We start from the raw sequence: 19507 nt of genomic DNA on the forward strand, positions 1-19507 counted from the left end.
ACTTTTTTAAAAAGTGCTATGTCTTGTATCAGGTACTACCCGCTAGGGTCATTTATACACATGCTCTAAATCCAAACTGATGTATGGGCCAGATTGACTATAGAAAGTTCTGTGGCCCAGGACAACCTCTGAAGACCTCAGTATGCATCAGCCCAAGCCTGAACAACTTGCAGTCCATCAGCTAACCAGCTTCAGTTCACTAATCACAACTTACATTTCATCCTGATCCTTTGAGCCTATGCCTAAGTAGATAAAACTGTGAAGAGAACAAACTAATCAGAGGTTCTTCTAAACTAGGTCCACTTCAAGAGGGCCATAGGAAAAGTGGAGGTCACTTTGATGAGAACAGTTTGAATGAAGAAAGGTCCCTGTTCCAGTTCATCATTTCATAAATAGCTAGGTAGCCAGTGGGGCAAAAAAAAAAAAAAATCCTTTAGAATTTACAGAAAGGGTATTCCCAGGAACATCTGTAAAGAAGCAACTTCTTCTTTGGTCAGAAATGAGTAGTCAAAGGCAACAGCAAATACACACACCTTAAAATCTACCCTGAGACATGGGGTCAAACAGCACAGTTGGAGCCTGGCAACTAGCCATGATCCTGGAGACGTACAGATTTCCTCAAACGTATCTTCACTTTATGGCCTGGTTCCTAGTGAAGTAGATTACTCTCATTTTTTCCCCTTTCAGTCCAAACAATAGTTATTGAGCATCCACCATCACAAAGAGCTGTCACGTGTACTAAGAAAACCATTGATGGGTACTAAGGAGGGCACGTATTGCATGGAGCACTGGGTGTTATACGCAAACAATGAATCATGGGACACTACATCAAACACTAATGATGTACTGTATGGTGACTAACATAACATAATAAAAAAAAAAAAAGAAAGAAAACAGGTTCAGTGTGGAAGACCAACTCTTCATACGTTTAACGGCAAATGTAAAGCAGACTCAACGACCCTAAAGCAACATAAGCCATGTGCAGTGGGTAAAAGGAAAAGGAAGAAGGCTAGTCATGGCAGGTGGGGCAGAAGAAGAAACAGGTATTCCTTATTCCACAAAAGGCTGGCAGCAGCTGGAAGGCTGAGCAGGAAGAACTGAGCACCCCAGTCACAGAACAGGCATAGAAAAAGGGGCGGGGAACAACTCAGGTATAAAAGACATATCTGTTTTGTAAATAAGGGACAATAGTGAGCAGTCTCACGTAACTTCATGTTTAATTTTGATATGTACTCTTGAGCATTTGAAGTGTTGGCATTTATACTGTCTCCCTATTAATAATATTACTGATAGGTTCAAAGTATTCCTGAACTCATTCCAGTATAAAATTCCCCTGCCTCCAACATGTTTTCTACCATTTGACTCCTTCATTTAGACAGGGCAGGCTTTAAAATGTGGCTCATGGAGAAAAGTGAAACCATAGGCACCAGTGGTTCTCAGAATAAAAAACACATTTTGAAATAAAATAAAGGTTAAGCTCGCATACCAACAGACCTTGCTAGATCAGCAAAAATGTAGTAGGTGTTACAGGAAATCGCTATATTGTGTAATCCCCATTTCAGTCTCCACAAAATTGCACTATAATTCAAAATAAGTGAAGCAACAACTGGATGGATGACCAGTTTTTGTTGTTTACATAGTTTAATGCACAAATGTGCAGTTTCCATGACTTTCAGAATGACGTGATTTACATGAGGCTTTAACAATAAATAAACTTGAAGTGCTGTATATAGTTAGCATATGGTGGAATTTTTAAGCAAAACTTTTTCTTCTACTCCCTCCAAGACATTTAAAATATTCTCCCCTATTAGGTGTGGTTGGTTTTTTTTTTTTTTTTTGGTCTTTAATTTACACCCTGCTAATTCTCCTGTGCAAATGTAAAATTTTTGTTTTATAAATAAAATTTAAGGGTAGAAAATGAAATAAAACAAATGTTCTTGACACATTAATGCCACAATAATCAGTAACAACTGCACATAGACTTTATAGATATTTATAACTTTGCCATTCTAAAAGTTAGTCATGGATACCACAAATACTTCTATTACTATGTAATAATTTATGGCATTTCCATAGACCTGTTATATATCATCCTTCTTTAACCACCTGGCATGCCAAAATACCTAGAAAAGATGAACAGAATTACTTGCAATAAATCCCCAAAACGTATCTTCTGAGGAACAGACACAGATAAATCCCTAAACAACGAATTATGCTATTGTCCATTAAAAAAAACAAACAAACAACAACTTCCATGTGAATCTTATATACACACGATTTCCCAGAGTCTTACTGAACATATTTTGACCACAGTTAAGGTCATGTCTTTATTACATCCTCCTCCTTCCCCCAATTTCACCACAGTGCTTTTTTTCCTTTTCACCTACTTGAATTTTATTTAAGAGAATCTTGATAAAGTTTATGACCACAGTTACTAGAGGGAGATAAATACTTTAAGTCCCTCTTACCAGAAACAGAAAATATGGCATGAACGCAAAATCTCAATCTAAAGTCCTCACTGGCACCTATCCTTCTGGAATATCAGGACAGATAATGACTTTGCAATGCTAAGTCAGGTGTGACCTATCACATGTCCAAGATGGGGGTCAAGCAAGGACTACAGCTTGATGTTCACTGACAAACTCAAGAATGTGCTGGCATCTGATTTAAAAAAAAAAAAAAAAGGATTATCTTGCTGTGATAGTTGTTGACTAAAATCACCATTAAGGAACACCAATATCCAAGTATTTTACCGAATACTCTTAATTCAGAAATTGCCACCGGAGCCACTTGGCAGTTTATGCTTTGCACTACATTTCTATTCTCACCTGCTACAAATCTTTTACCTGCGATACTTTGTGTGGGAACTCATTAAAATGCTCTTGTGAAAGGAGAGCGCAACACTATCACCTTCCCTTTGTCTAATGGCACAGGACCGCTCTCATAAATTCATTCTAATTAAATTACGCTTCTCAAGGTGCTCCCTCTCATACAATCCTTATGTAATTGTACCCAATATTTTTTCCACAATTGATGTTACATTAAACAGGCTTTTACTACCTGCTATCCTCCCAATGGCCCTCACTCTCTTTCTTTTCTTTTTTCTTTTTTAAAATTTTTTAGCTCAAAAGAGACAGGAATTTGACACGGCAAATTCTATTTTAAGAGTTTGCCTTGAGCTTTCATCAAGTTCTTTATAATTTTCTTAGTGATACATAATACACACAAAGGCTCACACAAATATATCTCTTTGAGCACCAGAAAGAGCATTACATTTTAAAGCTCAATGAAAGAAAGAAAACAGGTCAGTTAATGGGTCATTAGCCAGTTTTATCTCAAGGCAGTGATGCTATAAGGGGGGGAGGATGGTGTGGATGAAAATGAGTATTATGAACCTTACAGAAATTATCAACAATCACTGTATTTTCCATAGATGTAGTAAAGGATATTGGTTCTTTCAGCTATCAGGATGTATTCCCTTCCATATGATACTTGGGCTTTAAAAAAAAAAAAAAAAGCCAAATCTGAGAACGTATGTGAAATCTTAATAGTGTATCTATCTTGGCTTGTGTTGCAGACTCTCATCAGAACTTTCTATTTTTAAATAAGACGTGGAGGGAGTAGTTGTTTTCCCCTTCACACTCGTGTGTTTCATCAACCCTGTGGAATACATGGGAGTTTTACAAGAAATGAATAGTTTGTGGTTGAAAAGATTATAGATGATAGAATTTCATAACTTTGCTAAGTATGTAAATAACTTGTCTAGAGCCATAAGAGAAGCTACTTAGTGTGTCCTGCCAACTTCTACTACCGTGACTATCATTGTTAGAAATACCACTATTAGCATTATACACATTATCAACCTTTCTGGGCTTTTTTTTTTGTTTGTCATCACTGGGGGGTGAGTATATATTTAATTATATGGTTGTGTTCAATGTACTGAATATGTAAATACTCTACAGCACTTGTTGAAACATAAGTAAGTGGATAGGTCTTGTCTACCCAACATGACTGGTAGCTTTTTAGGGTTTGTGACAATATTTCTTATTTCATTTTTATTTTGTGACAATATTATTTTATTTTGTATTTTATTCCACACACCATTTCACAGCAGAAGCTCCAGCTACATCTGTTGACTGGCAGATCAAATTAAGAGGCTAACCTGTTTTGTTTAGTCAGATGCTTTAAAGAGGTTTATGTCTTAATATTAGAATTTTCAATAGAGTGGATCGATTGGTCTTCCTGAAAAATAACTTCTTTTTCTGTGTCAGGTGTTGAATGTGACGATGAGTTGCAGCTAACATTTGTGGAGCACCTCCAGTGTTCTAGGAGCAACATTCTGAAGTGTCTGACGTAGATTAACTCCTACTATTAGCCCTCTTGCACAGATGAAAAAATTGAGGCACAGAAATGTCAAGTGGCTTGCACAAGATTGTAATGCTGGTAAAATGGGAAGCTGGGATCTGAACCAGCAATTGGGCTCCAGAGTCCATACGAACGACCACATTGCCTCCTTAGGTAGTCATCAGCCTCCTAGGTGGTAGAAAGAAAACCACTTGTATGCCCATTTCTGTAGATGAGTGGCCTCACCATTAACCTCCAGTTAGTGAGTAAATAAATAAATAAATTCTATGACACATTGTTGATCAGCCACATGCACCTGAGCAGTGACATCTTTGGCAATAGTGTCCTCCTGCAGCTTAATGTTGGAGTTCGTCAGAGATTTAAAATAAACCACAGGCACATCTCACCATGAGACAGCATGATCCCAACCTGGCTGTAGTTGAAATTACCCCTGGCTCATCATCATTGCAAATGGTGGCTACAATTTGATATGAAATGAGTCACGTAATTCTAGCTCAAATTCTCCAGCATATCAGTAGAACTTACCAAGACTACACACAAATGCTTATGCTTGGAGGCATACCTCATACCTAGGAAAGCTGGATTAGAATGAACCAGAGAAAAATTCACGTCTTCCCAGAGAGGACGCAGTATAATCTGCATGGTTTCCAGTCCAGCAGATCTGGGTTCAAATCTCATTTGCATACCAAGTGTGTTAACTTGGAAAAGCTTCATAAGCAAGCCACAGTATATTCATCACTGAAGTGAGGATGCTAGTGGTTGCGATATAGGAGGGACAGTGTGATAATTAAATGAGGTGACATAAGCAAGTTGATTTGCATTTGCTTTAACATGTTGTAAATGATCAATAAATGGTAGCTATTCGTAGATGTTATCTCCAACCAGTGGTATGTTTTTCTGCTTCAAAACAGAGGGACCTACTTCCACAGAATTCTGCTGTTACTGTTTTCCATTTGAATTTAATCTAATCCTTTCTTAAAATGTCCAAAGTAAACACACAAAGAGCTACATGTATATGCACAGAGGGAGGACACCACAAAAGAAATACATGTACTCATTAACTTTGCTAAGTATGTAAATAACTTGTCTAGAGCCATTAAGTCCAAAAGGATAAATATTTAACATAAGAAACAAGCTTCACTTAACAATTTTTATACTATGTTTAAGGGATAGTAATATTCACTTTTTTTTCTACTGAGAAAAGAAAGGTATCGACTGAAGGGTAATCTGTACAAGCCACTGGTAAAACAGAGACCACATTTCTGGTCTTTAGAATTCTAGTAGAGGCCACCAGCCACATTTTCTCACCGTCCCCCCTCCCCTTCTCTCTTAAAATAGACACTATTCTTCCTTCAAAATGGGAGGTGAGCAAATGAGAGAATGATGGGCTTTTACTGGGGACAGGCCATTCCCCAACCCATGCCTCGGGATGGCAAACATAATACCTCCGAGTGATGAAGGAGGGGGTGCAGGCTGGGGTGGTGAGGTCTCTGCCTTTTAAGCAAGCCAGCCAGCAAACACAAATGCATGCAATTTGAAATTTTAATTAGGGTGCCATGTGCTGGTGACATATGGCGACACGCTGACAGCTGGGCATCCAGGTTCAGGAACAGACCTGGGTTCTGAAGTCACAGTTGGCAGAAGCAAAGTTCTCCGCTTGTGCGCTAGGTGCTAGCATGCCTGGAAAGTGCTCTGCCAACATCACCCCCCCTGCAGCACTCCCTTCCGCCGCTTGTAGACGCTGCCTGCCAGGGGCCGCTGCTGCAATTCAGACAGAGAGCGAAGAGCAAATAGAAAGAAAGAAAAAGATTAAAACCCCCACGCCCCGTTTGCAGTTTCAAGCCAGAAAATATCCCGAACAGCAAAGCCACTGATTGTGTGTGTGTGTGTGTATGTGTGACTTCTCAGTTTCAGAGACCCTGGGACTTTTCACACTAAGTCATCCTTGCAGGAGGTGCTCTCTGCAGGTCTGTGATAGGACACATCAGGGCATGGCGATTAAGAAGTGTGTTACCTGCTCCAAAGTCCACAGCATTAAAGCCCTTACATAAAACCAAATATGATTTAAAAGTCACATTTACATAGATTAGAAGATGAATCATGTTAGCAAAGTATCAAGACGGAATAAAAACATTTTAAGACAACTTGTTAGGCATTAAAGGTCAAGTTGGCTAACTTTTTTCTGCTACCAGAATTTTTTTCCATGATGAATTAAATGTTGGTCAGTTTGACCTTTGAAGCTGAACAAGTCATCTGAAAATGTCTTAAAATGGGTTAATGAATTGCCTTGTGGCTGCTTCTTCTGCTTTTCCTTATCCCACTGTGCCGATGTAGTCCACTGACGTGGGAATAGTCCAAGTCGGCTGTTTCTAAGCAAGTCCAGGACCCTCAAGAAAGAGAGTAACAAGAGGGTTTCCTAGCCAAACCAACGCAATATTAAGAGAACCATTCTTTAGATCCTTCTCTACCTACCGACTCCTTCTGAGCTATAAATCTTTGACTGTAAAGAACCAGTTAAGTCAATGTACATGCCAAATTGCACCATCTACAACTCTGTGGGAAATCTGAGTTTCTAGCCAATAAGCAACGAAATTCTTCTGGGATATTACAAATATGAGGGCCAAATCCTTATCTCTTCCTTGCATTCCAAATACTGCTATCAAATCAGCCAAACGAATTTAAGGTAGAACTATCATTGAAGTGGAAATTCAAAATTCATCAACTTGATTAAAAGCCAGCAATTTACTGTTTCCTCCTATTCAATTAAACACAGACACACACATACTCCTTTCAAGTTTTTAAATGGTGTTGACATATAGGAAATTTCACTTTATATTTTACTATTGCTATTTTTATTATTATGCACAGCAATTGATTTACATCACATTTTACTCTACTTCAACTTAATTTTTGGAAAGCAACAAAACAAGCAGAAGATTAACATCAGCCGTTTCAGGCTTCAGACAACACTGCTGCAAGCTGGAAAATACAGATACTAGAATTTACACCCTCTAGTTGTAAGCCCATTAACTAGTTTGGACAGCAAATATGCATTCTGCATACAGCTACCCTTAAAAAAATAAAGCTTGCTGATAAACAAAAAATACTGTAGCTTCCTATATATTAGCAGGAGCTCTGCGAAATAAAATACTACTGCTCAGTCATAGTGCCTATAAAATTTGCTCTGCACACACACACAAAAAGCACTAAAATGTACCTTTAAGAATAACAGAGAAAACCGAAGGCAAATATATATTCTCAATTCTAGATCTTTTCCAAATCTGTCTTAAACTAGCTTTAACTGGTTCAAGTGAAGATTCCTTTAATTTGAGGAAGGGCTCCACAGCCATGACCTAGGAGTTTACTAAGTAGTACTAGATACTGCCATGAGGCACAAATTTTTCGTCCTGCTAAAATCTTCTATCAAATTAATACAAATTTCTTGTCCAAGACAACTGTTAAGTACTGATTCCCAGCACTAGGTTTTCAAGAGCACACAACAGCTATAATTCTCTCAAAAGATACCACATTTCATTTAAAATCCACCTCAGCACCTACACACAAAAGAAGAGCAAACACATCTGCAAAGCAAACTTAGTTTTAATTTTCTTTATAAAATTAAAAACTTATAGAAGTGTGAACTGTTGAGCTTAAATACACTTTCCAATCAATATTAGTAGAATCAGAATCCACATGTGGACAAAAAAAGCAAAATCTATCCAAAAAGATCAAGTTTCTGTTAAAGAAAAAATTCATTTGCTCTATAAGAAAAATCAGGCTCATTAAAAACTGTCAAATATAGTATTTCATGTAGCTTTACTTATACATTAATTTTTTTCTGACAACACAACTAGTTTAATAAAAACTGAAACTGAATTTCTAGTCTCTGAATTTTTATAAAGTAATATGTAAAACGGATATTTCTTGTGTTTCTAAATAATATCTACTGTTAATTATGTGTAAGTTTTCACCAAATCTCACAGAATGGCAAATTACAGAACATTTACAAAAAATAAGTATCACCTTTGAATAGGCAAAAAGTATGAGGATAAAAATTCATAAATATGATGCAAAAGCAAAATGTTTACTGTTTAAAACAATTTAAATACAGATAATATGGATAAGGCCATAAATTGTATTTTTTAATTTCTTAACTTTTAGTGAGAAAATACAACCCAAAATAAGAAAAAGACAAACGTACAGAGGCAAGTATGCAAGGAAGGTCACAAGAACAATATTGTTTATGGGGGTAAATTATGGATTAGACCTTAAAATACAAAGGACTCAAGAAAATTAAAGTTTAGGTTAAAGCCCTTTGGGTTGCATTTCATACACAAATCGCATGTACTGGTCATTTTCTTATGTGGCTCAGATAACATTAACTAACAGGGAAAGATATTCATGATGGCAAAAAAACCTCGTGATCAGAGCAGTTTTGACAAAGGAACCTCAGTTGAACAAAATTAACATCTGATAAAATAGAACAGAAAAGGAAAATCTGTAAATGCATACCTAGAAGCCCAGTAATGTCCATAGTACAGACTAAATAAGAATTAATGGCAAATATTTCAGTCTAGATTCCTAGCTATCATTATCTTAAACATGGCAGCTCTAGTCAGAGGAGCATATGTGACAAGCAGTGGTGATAGGATGAAGCAGAGGTGTACAGAATTGATTTCTCAGAGGGCTACAGAAAAAGAGCCAAGATTTTTAAAAGAAGAAATTGACAGGAACTTGTTATGGAGTCTATGCTATACTTGCTTAGGTATCTTTGAAACTGAAAGGAGCTCTATATAGTCAGAGTATCTGGATTTAATCCAGATACATTCATTAAACAGTTTTGAGAACCCTAGAAATTAAGAGCTATGAGCAACTTGTCAATAATAGGCCAGGAATAGGGCATTTTTAATTAAAAAGAGAAGTGATCAGCATGGTGTAGAAGAAAGGGCTCTGAACTCAGATCTGCTTCACAAGCTCTGTCACTAACTACACAGAACTTGAACACAGGTCTGCTTCATGTACCAAATAATGGTGGAGCCGAGGCCTTCCAGCTTTAAAACTCTTCATCTATGACCTAATCTCTACCTTGACTACCTTACCAGGTTTCCATAAGAATAAAATAAGCTGGGATGCCTGGGTGGCTCAGATGCTTAAGCGTCTGCCTTCGGCTCAGGTCATGATCCCAGGGTCCTGGGATCGAGCCCCGCATCGGGCTCCCTGCTCAGGGGGAGCCTGCTTCTCCCCCTCCCTCTGCTTCTCCCCCTGCTCATGCTCTCTCTCTCTGTATCTCTGTGTCTCGAACGAATAAATAAAAAAAATATATTTAAAAAAAAAGAATAAAATGAGCTTGTGTAGAAATTATTAAGTGTTATTTTTTAAAATATAGGAACGATTACTATGACATAAAGCTGACATGAATAAGGGAGGGAAGAGTGCTTCAGCTGCCAAAAGGTGGACACAATTCAGAGACAATGTGATGCTTGGGCTACTGATGTCTTCAGAAAAAGAAGGGACTCTCTATTCATTCAGAAAAAAAACCTGACAGCAATCTGAGATGTGGTGTCTTTAGGAGGACACATATTTTAAAATCCTACAACATAACAAAAGGTACTGTTGTCCACCAGGGACTTTGGGCCAAGTGTGCTAAGCACTTTACATGACTGATTTCACCAATCCTCACAGCATTCTTTTGAGTATGTGCTATTTTCACCATTCTAATGGATGGGGGGAAATGACACTTGAAATGTTTAAGGCAAAGTCATCTAGCCAATATGGATTTGAACCCAGGTCTCTGACACTAAATTACCTTGTTAATCAAATTATCAAATGAATTAATTATCAAATCAAATCAATCTTGTTAATCTTAACTACCACATTATACTAATGCTGTTCCTTTCTGCACAAGCGCTTCCCCTATTTTAATTAAATTCATCAGGCCAATCAGTTAATTGGGTCAAAAGTTAAGTTGACTTCGGATGTATATAGACAAAGTCCTGAATAAAAACGTAAGCGTCAGGAGACATACTCTTAAGAATCTGTACTAGAATCCTAAGTCCTATAATAGTAGGATGCTTGCCCTTTGGTATTTCCATTAAAGGCAATGAAGACATTAAAAGGGGGATTTTTGAAGGGAAAGGCGGGCAGATGATGAAATAAATACATTAGCCATCAGAACTTATTTCTGGGATATAGTGGGTTTATAGCTTGTCCGGTAAATATATCACATTTGTGTATCATCTTTGATAGAAGCAAAATACAAATGACTTTGGATGATGATCCTTCATCGTCTCTTTTCCACCACACGAACAGAGAAAACATTCACAGAATAACACTGGAAAGCCCCTACTGCACATTTTTTTCAATAGAGAAAAGAATTAATTTTGACTATATATTAAAAGGCACTTATTGGCCACATCTCATTCAGAAACTACTCTTTCTTTGGATGGGGAGGGGAGGGGGTCACGGAAGACACAGAAGAACACCAGACAGAGTTAAGTTATTACTCGATGTAACTCTAAGAGACTTAGCAAAAGGTGGAAATGAAAAAGACTCTTCTCACAGCACCCAGTGATCAAAAGAGAAATTCTGGAAGTCACAGAAAGCTTCTTGTCTTAAGCTTGTCTGCCCAATTTTATTCTGAACTCTTCTGAATAGCAGAGATTAAAATTTTCATAAACACATGAACATTTTATAAATTGGTCCAAACCAAAACATGGTCACCTGCCAACTTTGGTAGGTTTTACAGACACATTCAATGATAATAGCCATGTTTTTTCCCCATATCAGAGGATTCTGACAGTGCCTGCCAGTTTTGAACTCTACTCTAGGCTAATCTGGAAAATACTTAAAAGAAGATTTTAAGAATCCGAATATAAAAGTTTTCAGGAGTGAGAAACAGAAATGTTCAAATTTTAAAATCCAGGTTAGGGCCAGGTATGTGGTCAGAAGCCAGGATCCATGATGAAAATGGCCGACGCCTCCTTGGAATACCAAATGAGACACATCACCATTGATGATTTATGGAATTTCCTCTTTAGATCAGAAATACTTCCAAAACCACCTCCCACTTGGTGCTTTAGCACTTCCAGTAAATGAAGTCAAAAGTGAAAATATACACAAATCCCTCCTTATTTTGACATTTCAAACCTCAATAAAGGCTCGGTTCCACATGCTGGCTTAAAATTAGACGAAGTTTAGTAGAATAAAGAAAGAGAAGGAAGTTTTTTGTTGGGTTATTTTTAATATGCTTCAAAGCTTGTTCAGCCCTTTTTTTGGTAAATTTTAAGACACAATTTAGAAAGAGGAAACAGGTCCCTGCAGGGACAAACTAAATTCCAAACTCACATGCTCAAAAGGGTGTTATCCTTACTTAGCATCTAAAAGAAAATGAATGGCTTCCTGATGATTTACCAATATTTGTGAACCAAGATGGATTTTGGGTTTGATCACTATGATCACCTCCATTTTGTGATGGAGGGGGAGGAGGGGGGAGAGAAAGATTGGGGGGGAGGGAGGGAGGGAAGGAGGAGGGATGGAAGGAGAGGGGAAAGAAGGGAGAAAAACTGATCGACTGATTTGAAAGTCATTAGGTTAAGTAGGGATCAGAATCCAGAAAGATGCACCTCACAAAGTTTTCCCAAAACAGAGCTACTGTCTACACACCAGAAGCTGATGGAATCAAAAATCTTCAGCACTATCTCCTGCCTAATTGAATTGGTACATGTAATGGGAGGAAGCTGTTTCTCAGAACCAGTAAATAAGTGGTGCCGGGAAAAGGAGGAGGCCAACAAGGCAGGCTGGAGACAAACAGGATTGGTGGAACAGGCACCCAGATTCTCCAGAAAGCAAATCCTGTTTAGCCCTTATCCATCCAGGTCACGGTGAAGCCTGTAGCGTAGCAACTTGCGCCTTTAAATACTACTATTCATTTGGTCATTAGTTTCTCTTGGTTCCTTTCATTTGCCCGTATTTTTGATAGCCAAATCCTTAAATGAAAGCAGAGGCTATGAGAATGTTGTCAAATTTCAATAATGCTCAAGGGGGGAAAAATCGCCAATCTCCTAATGGTTTGGTCTAACATTCTTCCTGGAGTTACCCAGTAACAGATTAATGTAGCTAAGCATTGTAACATTGAGTACTAAGAAAACATGCCTGAAATTTACAAGTAGGCCCCACTTGCTAGTTTAAAAAAAAAAAAAAAAAAAAAACCCACTTCCCGCATTTTCACTGCCATGTTTCTTTATTTATTTATCTTTAATTTATTGTGGTGTCAAAACCCATGTCTGGTCTTGGAAGAATTTTGGCACAAAGTTGGCTTTTTATAGTACCAGACCATTAAAACTACAAAGAAGAGTTTGGTGCTCAGTACCAAAAATGATATAAAGCCTGCAGATGGGGAAGGAAAGAAAAGGAGCTACTCTTGCAAGAAATCCAAGTCTAAGTCATGTAACTAAAATCCTTGGTGCTGGAGCAACCAAATATAGTCTATGCTTTAATATACTATCCAACTCATATTCCTAGGTCCTGATTTTGCACATAGTCTAATCCCAAACCTTGTAAATCTCTAAAGGTCAGAAAATGTTTTTTTGTTTATTTGCTTGTTTTGGGGAATGCCCCAAGTCTGACGGATTACAGGATATTTAAATGATAAAATTTGCAACAAATCCTGAGACGGATTAGCTACCACTCTGCCCCACTTGTGTCTGATTAAATGCAAATCATTCTTGTGATGCAACCATAAAAATGGGATAAGGTATGTATACCTGTTTTACAAGCATAAGACCAGAAGTCATGAACTTGGATCTTTAAATTGTCGTTCTGACAGCAGTCCTGCCCAGGAAAATGATCTAGCCTCCAGGAGTGAAGATCCACATTCTGCTCCATGCCTCCTAGCCCAATACTGGTAGCACAGAAATAATAAATATCTGGCAAATGAAGGAATTCACCAACCACATGGTGCTGGAGTGAGAATTAATTAGTCCAGAGTACCACGAAGATGGAATGATTCTGAGTGGGGACAGTGTCATGGGGTGATTTAGGGCCTCTGGAATCCCCTCACTGGTGCCAATGTCATGGTCAGTAAAATGGAAGGAGTAACAGTACCTCATTCAGAGAGTCCTGAGAGAATTAAATAAGATAATGGACATAGAGATTGAGAACACGGCCTGCTTGCCACACAGCAGCATTCAATAAATGCTATTAATATTATTAACATTCAGTAGCATTATAATCAGAAATAGCAACATGTGACATTTTCCCTTATCCTAAGACTAAATATGAACAAGACCTCCCCAAATCCCAGATGTGATCCAAACCCAATCAATCCATCAGCAAACGGTTAGCCTGCCTATGAGTCAACATCCGAGCATGCCTGTTAGCCAGCTCTCCCTATAGCTAAGAAGACAGGTCTTTTTTAATATAAGCAAATCATTCCGTCTAAGAAAACACTGGTAGTGAACTTCTTGATTTAGATATATGGTACTTATTTGAAAACTGGAGAAGCGACTTACGGCACATATTTGAACCACATTTTAGCACCTTCTCTCCATGCCTGTCCTCTAGTTCTGAAGTCATGTGCTGCCTACGCAGACAGCAGAAAGAAAGGCAGAAACCCAAGAGCTGTTGCCTGGAGATCAGGCCCCACACCTCTAACGTTCAGGACTCCTGACCTTGTCTGCCTTGGTTTCCAAATCAGCCTCCTCTACATTTGCACACCCTTGCCCTGCTTTCTCCTGGCCACAGAAGACTACTCACCTTTTCTACCACCTCGTCCGGCCTACATTACCTGACTCTAGGACGTTAAAGTGATCACAGATGATCTATTTGGCTCCTTACTAGCTTGATTGCTGGACCCGCCATGATGCCTCCAAATTTTGGAAAGGCACCAAATTGGCTTTTTTTTTTTTTTCTACCTATATTATGTGTCATCTTCACAATGAGCCTATTATGATCCTGTTATGTAGGTATTACTATCCTTATTTTATAGACAAGGAAACATTTACTGTACTTAAGTTAAACAACTTACCCCTGGATAGAATCAGACCTACAGGGCTTTGAATACAAGCTCAGGCACCAATTACTATGACTTCAACTGATCTATTTAACTTGGAAAGAACACAAACTAGGTATGGCCTGGTAGCAACAATTAATAGTAAAATGATGACTAAAACTGGCCCATGCTATTAAAGGAGGAAATTTTTAGGTACAATGAATGACTGATTACTCACTTAGGAGAGATTTCTGTCCATTGTAAATGCCCCAGAAGATTACAAAATGCACCTAAATAGCAGTGACAATAACCACAGCACAGAATTAGTTTGTCTAAAATCAAATAGCTGCCAAGTGATCAGCACAGGATTTGAACCCACATTATTAAATTACCCTGTTTCAGACCCAAGAGTAAATGCACTATACATGTGGGGAAAACAAATTTTTCAAGCTAAAAAAAAAGAAAGAAAGAAAGAAAAGAAATCTCCAGTATTTTGTTCTTAGTTCCCAGTTTATATCTTGCTATGCAGTACACCACACAATGGTCACTTTTGTTCAGCTCAGCAGGGCTATTTATATGTTGTAACTCTCAGTGCTTTTGGGGACTATGTTCTTCCTTCTCTGAAATCTAAAGATGGGCGTGTAAGAAAACTTCCAGGATAAGCGAACTCTGTTTCAGTGAAACAACTAGCCATGCCAGGCCCACCACCTCCAGGAACACGGACACCCCACCTCCACCAGGAAAGCAAAGTAAGAGAGGCTGCTCAGCCTCTTCCTGCAGGACTGCCCCGTCCCAATCACAGAGAGAGAGGGGGCACACCCCCCTCTCCCAGAAACCCACTTCGACAAAAGGAAAACAGAAATTGGGCTATGATGAGCCTTGCCCTGGTTTTTAACAGGCACAGAACACGAGCTTTTTGAAACAGGGGCATCTACACAGCTCGCAAAGACCTGAAGGAAGAGAAACATTAGATGCCTTTTTAAAAATGTGCAGCAGAGAAACAAGAAACAGAGGCAAGTTGTGGGCAATCAATACTTCCCCACTCCCGTAGATACGCAAAGTCATGGAGGATAGGCCAGTCTGTGGTACCAAGTCTGGGAGGGGAAGGAACAGATCTTTCTGAGACTGTTCGCTGACACTGCTGAGGGAGTGGGTGGCAATATTGAGTCTAAACCGAGCGCGTCTCCATCCCACCACCACAGCTCCTTACACTTCCCCAGGAAAACAAACTGCCTCACAGATGCATCGATTTCGGAGTTGAAATATAAAACGGGAAGAGTAATTTTTAAATACTGAGGCAGCTATGGCAGTTGGCGAGGCAGCTGAGGGACGATGCTAGCAACCTGGGTAGCATGCCATTTCAACTGCCGGGAACTTGCTCTCTTTGGAGGAGGATATCCCAGTATGGAGGCTAACACGAGGAGAGAGGCTCCGGACGGTCACAAGGGATCACAGATCTTGTTTCAATATGGCTAAATAATAATAATAATAATAATAATACTTATGGGGAACATTTGTTAAATGTGTACCATATGCCAAGCAATATGCTAAGTACTTCACCTGAATTATCTCATTTAAGCTCATAATCACCCTACAAGACAAGGTGGACATTTTACCAATATGGCAACAAGGCTAACGGGCTGCAACCAGCTCTAAACTTTAAGGAGTCCTTTTAGGGCTTCCATACATCATGGAAGCAAAAGTGGAGAGCACTCCTGGAATGCCAAAGGACCCAAGTAGGGGTGACGCCTATGTTCTAACAACAAAAATGTATGAGAATCCCAGGACCGACATTTAATAGCCGTGTGACCCTTGGCCATGTCACTTACCCTCTCTTTGGCTCAGTTTTCTTCTCTGTAAAATGGGGATGATGATAGCACTGCTTCGCAGGGTTGCTGAGAGGATTAAATGAGATAATAGAAGTAAAATACTCAGAGTCTTGTGTATTAGTAAATGAAGTACGTAGGCATAGGCTGTTACTATTTTAGTACTGTCACTAAGGAACATATTTTACCTAAAGGGCTACTTAATCTGGCTCACATGCTACCTCCCCGAAAGCACCTTTGCTGTCTACTGAAAGGAAGTTGCTCCCCCTTCTGTGTTTAATGCTCTGTTCACATATTGTCAGAGCCGTTGGCACACTGTGAGTATTTCACCCACAATAGGTAATTTACACGTATGTCTCCTCCACTGACTGAACTACTGAATGGGACTGTTTCTTACTACAGTTGCACTCGGCCTGCCAGGACTGAGCCCACTGCACTGTTACTAATTAACGGCAGCAGCAACAATAGCAACAGTTAACATTCTCATGACAAGAGTTTTACCCATGATATCACCTCTCATCTTTACAATAATCCTGTGACGTAGGCATCATTTAGAGTCCTACTTTATAGCTGAGGAAACTGCAGTGTAGAGGCTGAGTCACCCACTTCGGGTCACACAGCTGGTCAGTGGCGGGGCCAACACTCAAGTCCATCCAGGCCCTCTGAAGATCCACAAGCTTTGTCCTCTCTGAACCAACGTGATCTACTGACTCTCAGTGGTGAACTGGAAGCATTAGTCTCACGAGGCATTTTATTATGAAAGTTTTCTGAGTATAGGTAATAAAATACGGGAGTCTTCAGTGAAATTAAGGTAAATGAAGTGTGTATTTTGGAGTGCCCTAACTTGCCCAACAATTCATCTCCACTGTGCTTAGGTACAGTACAAAAAGCAGAAAATAGAGTGGTAAATATGATTCCTGTCATTTTGGGACCGGAGACAGTTATAAAATGAGTAATCAAATAAATCAACAAGACCATTTCAGATTGCTAAAAGTGCCATGAAAAAAATATATATATGAAGGCCAATTTTAGATAGAATGCTCCTCCACAGATGTATCATTTGAACTGAGACCTGAAGGCTAAGAATAAGGCTAGCCACAGAAGGAGCAGGGGAAAGTGCTTTCTAAGCACTCAACAAGTAGCAAAGGGGTTGGCAGGTTCCAAACATCAAAAGGAGACCAGTAAGGCATCCAAGGAGTCAGTGGTAGAGAGTGAGGTTGGACAGGGAGACCATGTGGTGTCTGTAGGCCATGGCAACAAGTTGGATTTTATTCTAAATCCACGGGAAACAATGAAAGGTTTTTAGGCAGAGGAATGATAAAAACTAATTTAATTCTTTAAAGACCAGTCTGGCTACTGTGTGAAGGAGTAAGAACAGAATAAGGGTAAGAATACTCAGGATTACTGAAGTAGTCTCAGCAAGGAAGATGGTGGCTGGGACTAGAGATGTTTTCTTTTTTTCCCTTTGAATTCACAAACTTCCATATAAAAATGGGAGATGTGTTCTATACTTATTCTAGTTGTCTATCCACATTCGACTTCTAGTGTCTTCAGAGTTCAGAGAGATCTTAACTTTCTTCTCTATTGTCTTCATTGTACATATGTGGAAACCGAGGTACAGAGAGGTTACTCGACTCGCTAACGCCATGCAAGTAATTTACAGCAGATTTCACTCAAAGTCAGATGTCAGGAGGCAAAGATATAATAATAAAACCTGTAAGCAGACAAAGTTTTCTGTTGTCCCTAAAAAGCCTGCCAAAATTCCGTATTTGAAATCTGCAACTACCCTTATATTTCAAAGTCTTTTTACAGCGTTTGAATCTCACATTAATTCTCACTTGGAAGATTAAGTAGTCCAGCATTCAGCTCTGACACATAGATGGAACCTACGGGGTTAAAAGAATGTAAGTAGAGTCAAGTCAGAGAATTGTGGGTTATGTCTGGGAGAAGTTCATAAAAGTAATTTTAAACTCCTCTGCTTTCTTTCCGTTCCTTCCTTCGTGTTTATGTGTAAATTATACCTTACTCTCTAGGTTGCATTTTGCCATTTCCCTCCCGTTTCCCCAAGAAAGCTCCCCAGTGTGACAATGCTTTAAAAAAAGGGCCAGTATGAAGTTCCTCTGAGTTCCTGCTCTCCTCAAGCACGGCTCCTATCACACAATAATGTGTTATTTTGTTGAATTTTGGCATCCATCTAGCTTGTTTGGTCAGAAGCCAAAAAATTAGAGTGTGTCGGTCCACCAGTTTCTCAGCAGAGAAGCTCTCTTCTCACCCAGCGAGTGTGCTGTACCCTTGGCCTCTGGCCAAGAAGGGAAATCCATTTTACATAAAGAATGCACAAAGCTCAAGTGCTCAGAGACTTTTTACCTACTAAAATAACTTTATGGACAAACGCCAGTCTGCTAGACACATTCTGCAGGAACATTTGGCATGCAAAACAAGGTAAAGAGCTCTGTGGAGGTAGCAAGTTTTTCAGAAACAAGGAAATGGCTGTGTGTGCCCTCGTGGCACGTCACGTGGCTTGGCACGGCCGGCGTGATTGGCTGCGGCCGAGTAAATACAGCCGCCATGTAAGGAGCGGAACGTCGCCCTTCGCTGGCTTCTTAAAATGGCGGCCTGAGTCCGCACCAGGAGAAGCAAGCTGAGTCCCACTCTCCGTTTCCCCCCTGAAGGTTTTTGTTTTTGTTTTTGTTTTTAAATAAACCTTACGGATTTGAGTAGAAACAGATTTCTCACAACTTGCTTCTCCGGCTCAGTTTCACAGTTCGGCATACACTCAGGCTCTGTCAAAAGCTTGACAATGTTCCAGGGAAAATATTAACTGTAAACTTTCCAAGAGGATTTAAAGGAGCCGGCAGAAACGTCAGGGAGCCCTCCCTTTTGAAAGCGTATCCCAGGTTTGCCGCCTGTATACGTTTTGCAAAGAAGCACATGCAGCCCGAGCTCAAATGACCTCCAGTATGGTCCCACTTCACCATGTCACACAGTGGAAAGGGGAAGAAAAAAAAAAAAAAGGACACATCCTCTTTGGCGGAAAGGCACGGAGGTCTCTCCCTCTCCCTCTCAGGCCTGACCAGTTGAACACTGCACACTCTGATGTATAAATATTTGCCTCTGGCTAAAGTTCAAGCAGCCCAGCGTGGCTGCCAGACACAACAGAAAACCAACATCCAAGGGAAAGTGTTTACTGCAGTGGTGGCCAAAGAAGCAACTGCCAGCAAAAGATCGCATCTGATTGGCTGGGCCTGCGTGTGGTGTTATCACAAAGCACCTGGCCCCTGGCCCCTGGCCACCGGGGTGTTCCCATCCTTTCAGAAATGGTTAGGTC

At 39.6% G+C, this 19507-nt stretch overlaps 1 protein-coding gene across 17 annotated transcripts in view; it reads right to left on the minus strand.

Moving 5' to 3' along the window:
• Positions 1-19507, minus strand: part of NFIA (nuclear factor I A) — a 369091-nt gene that overhangs the window by 251357 nt on the left and 98227 nt on the right. For 9 of the 17 annotated variants that reach the window (XM_054512839.2, XM_054512841.2, XM_054512838.2 and 6 more), the window contains exon 3: positions 16183-16248. The exons of the other annotated variants lie outside the window; for them this stretch is intronic. In XM_054512839.2, the coding sequence (XP_054368814.1) occupies positions 16183-16248 (66 nt within the window). The remainder of the gene's footprint in view (positions 1-16182; positions 16249-19507) is intronic. 17 annotated transcript variants of the gene reach the window in all.

This window comes from Mirounga angustirostris, unplaced genomic scaffold (assembly GCF_029215605.1).
Source record: "Mirounga angustirostris isolate CCGP_5_RB_7025 unplaced genomic scaffold, mMirAng1.0.hap1 SCAF_4, whole genome shotgun sequence".
In the NCBI taxonomy this organism is placed as follows: domain Eukaryota; kingdom Metazoa; phylum Chordata; class Mammalia; order Carnivora; family Phocidae; genus Mirounga; species Mirounga angustirostris.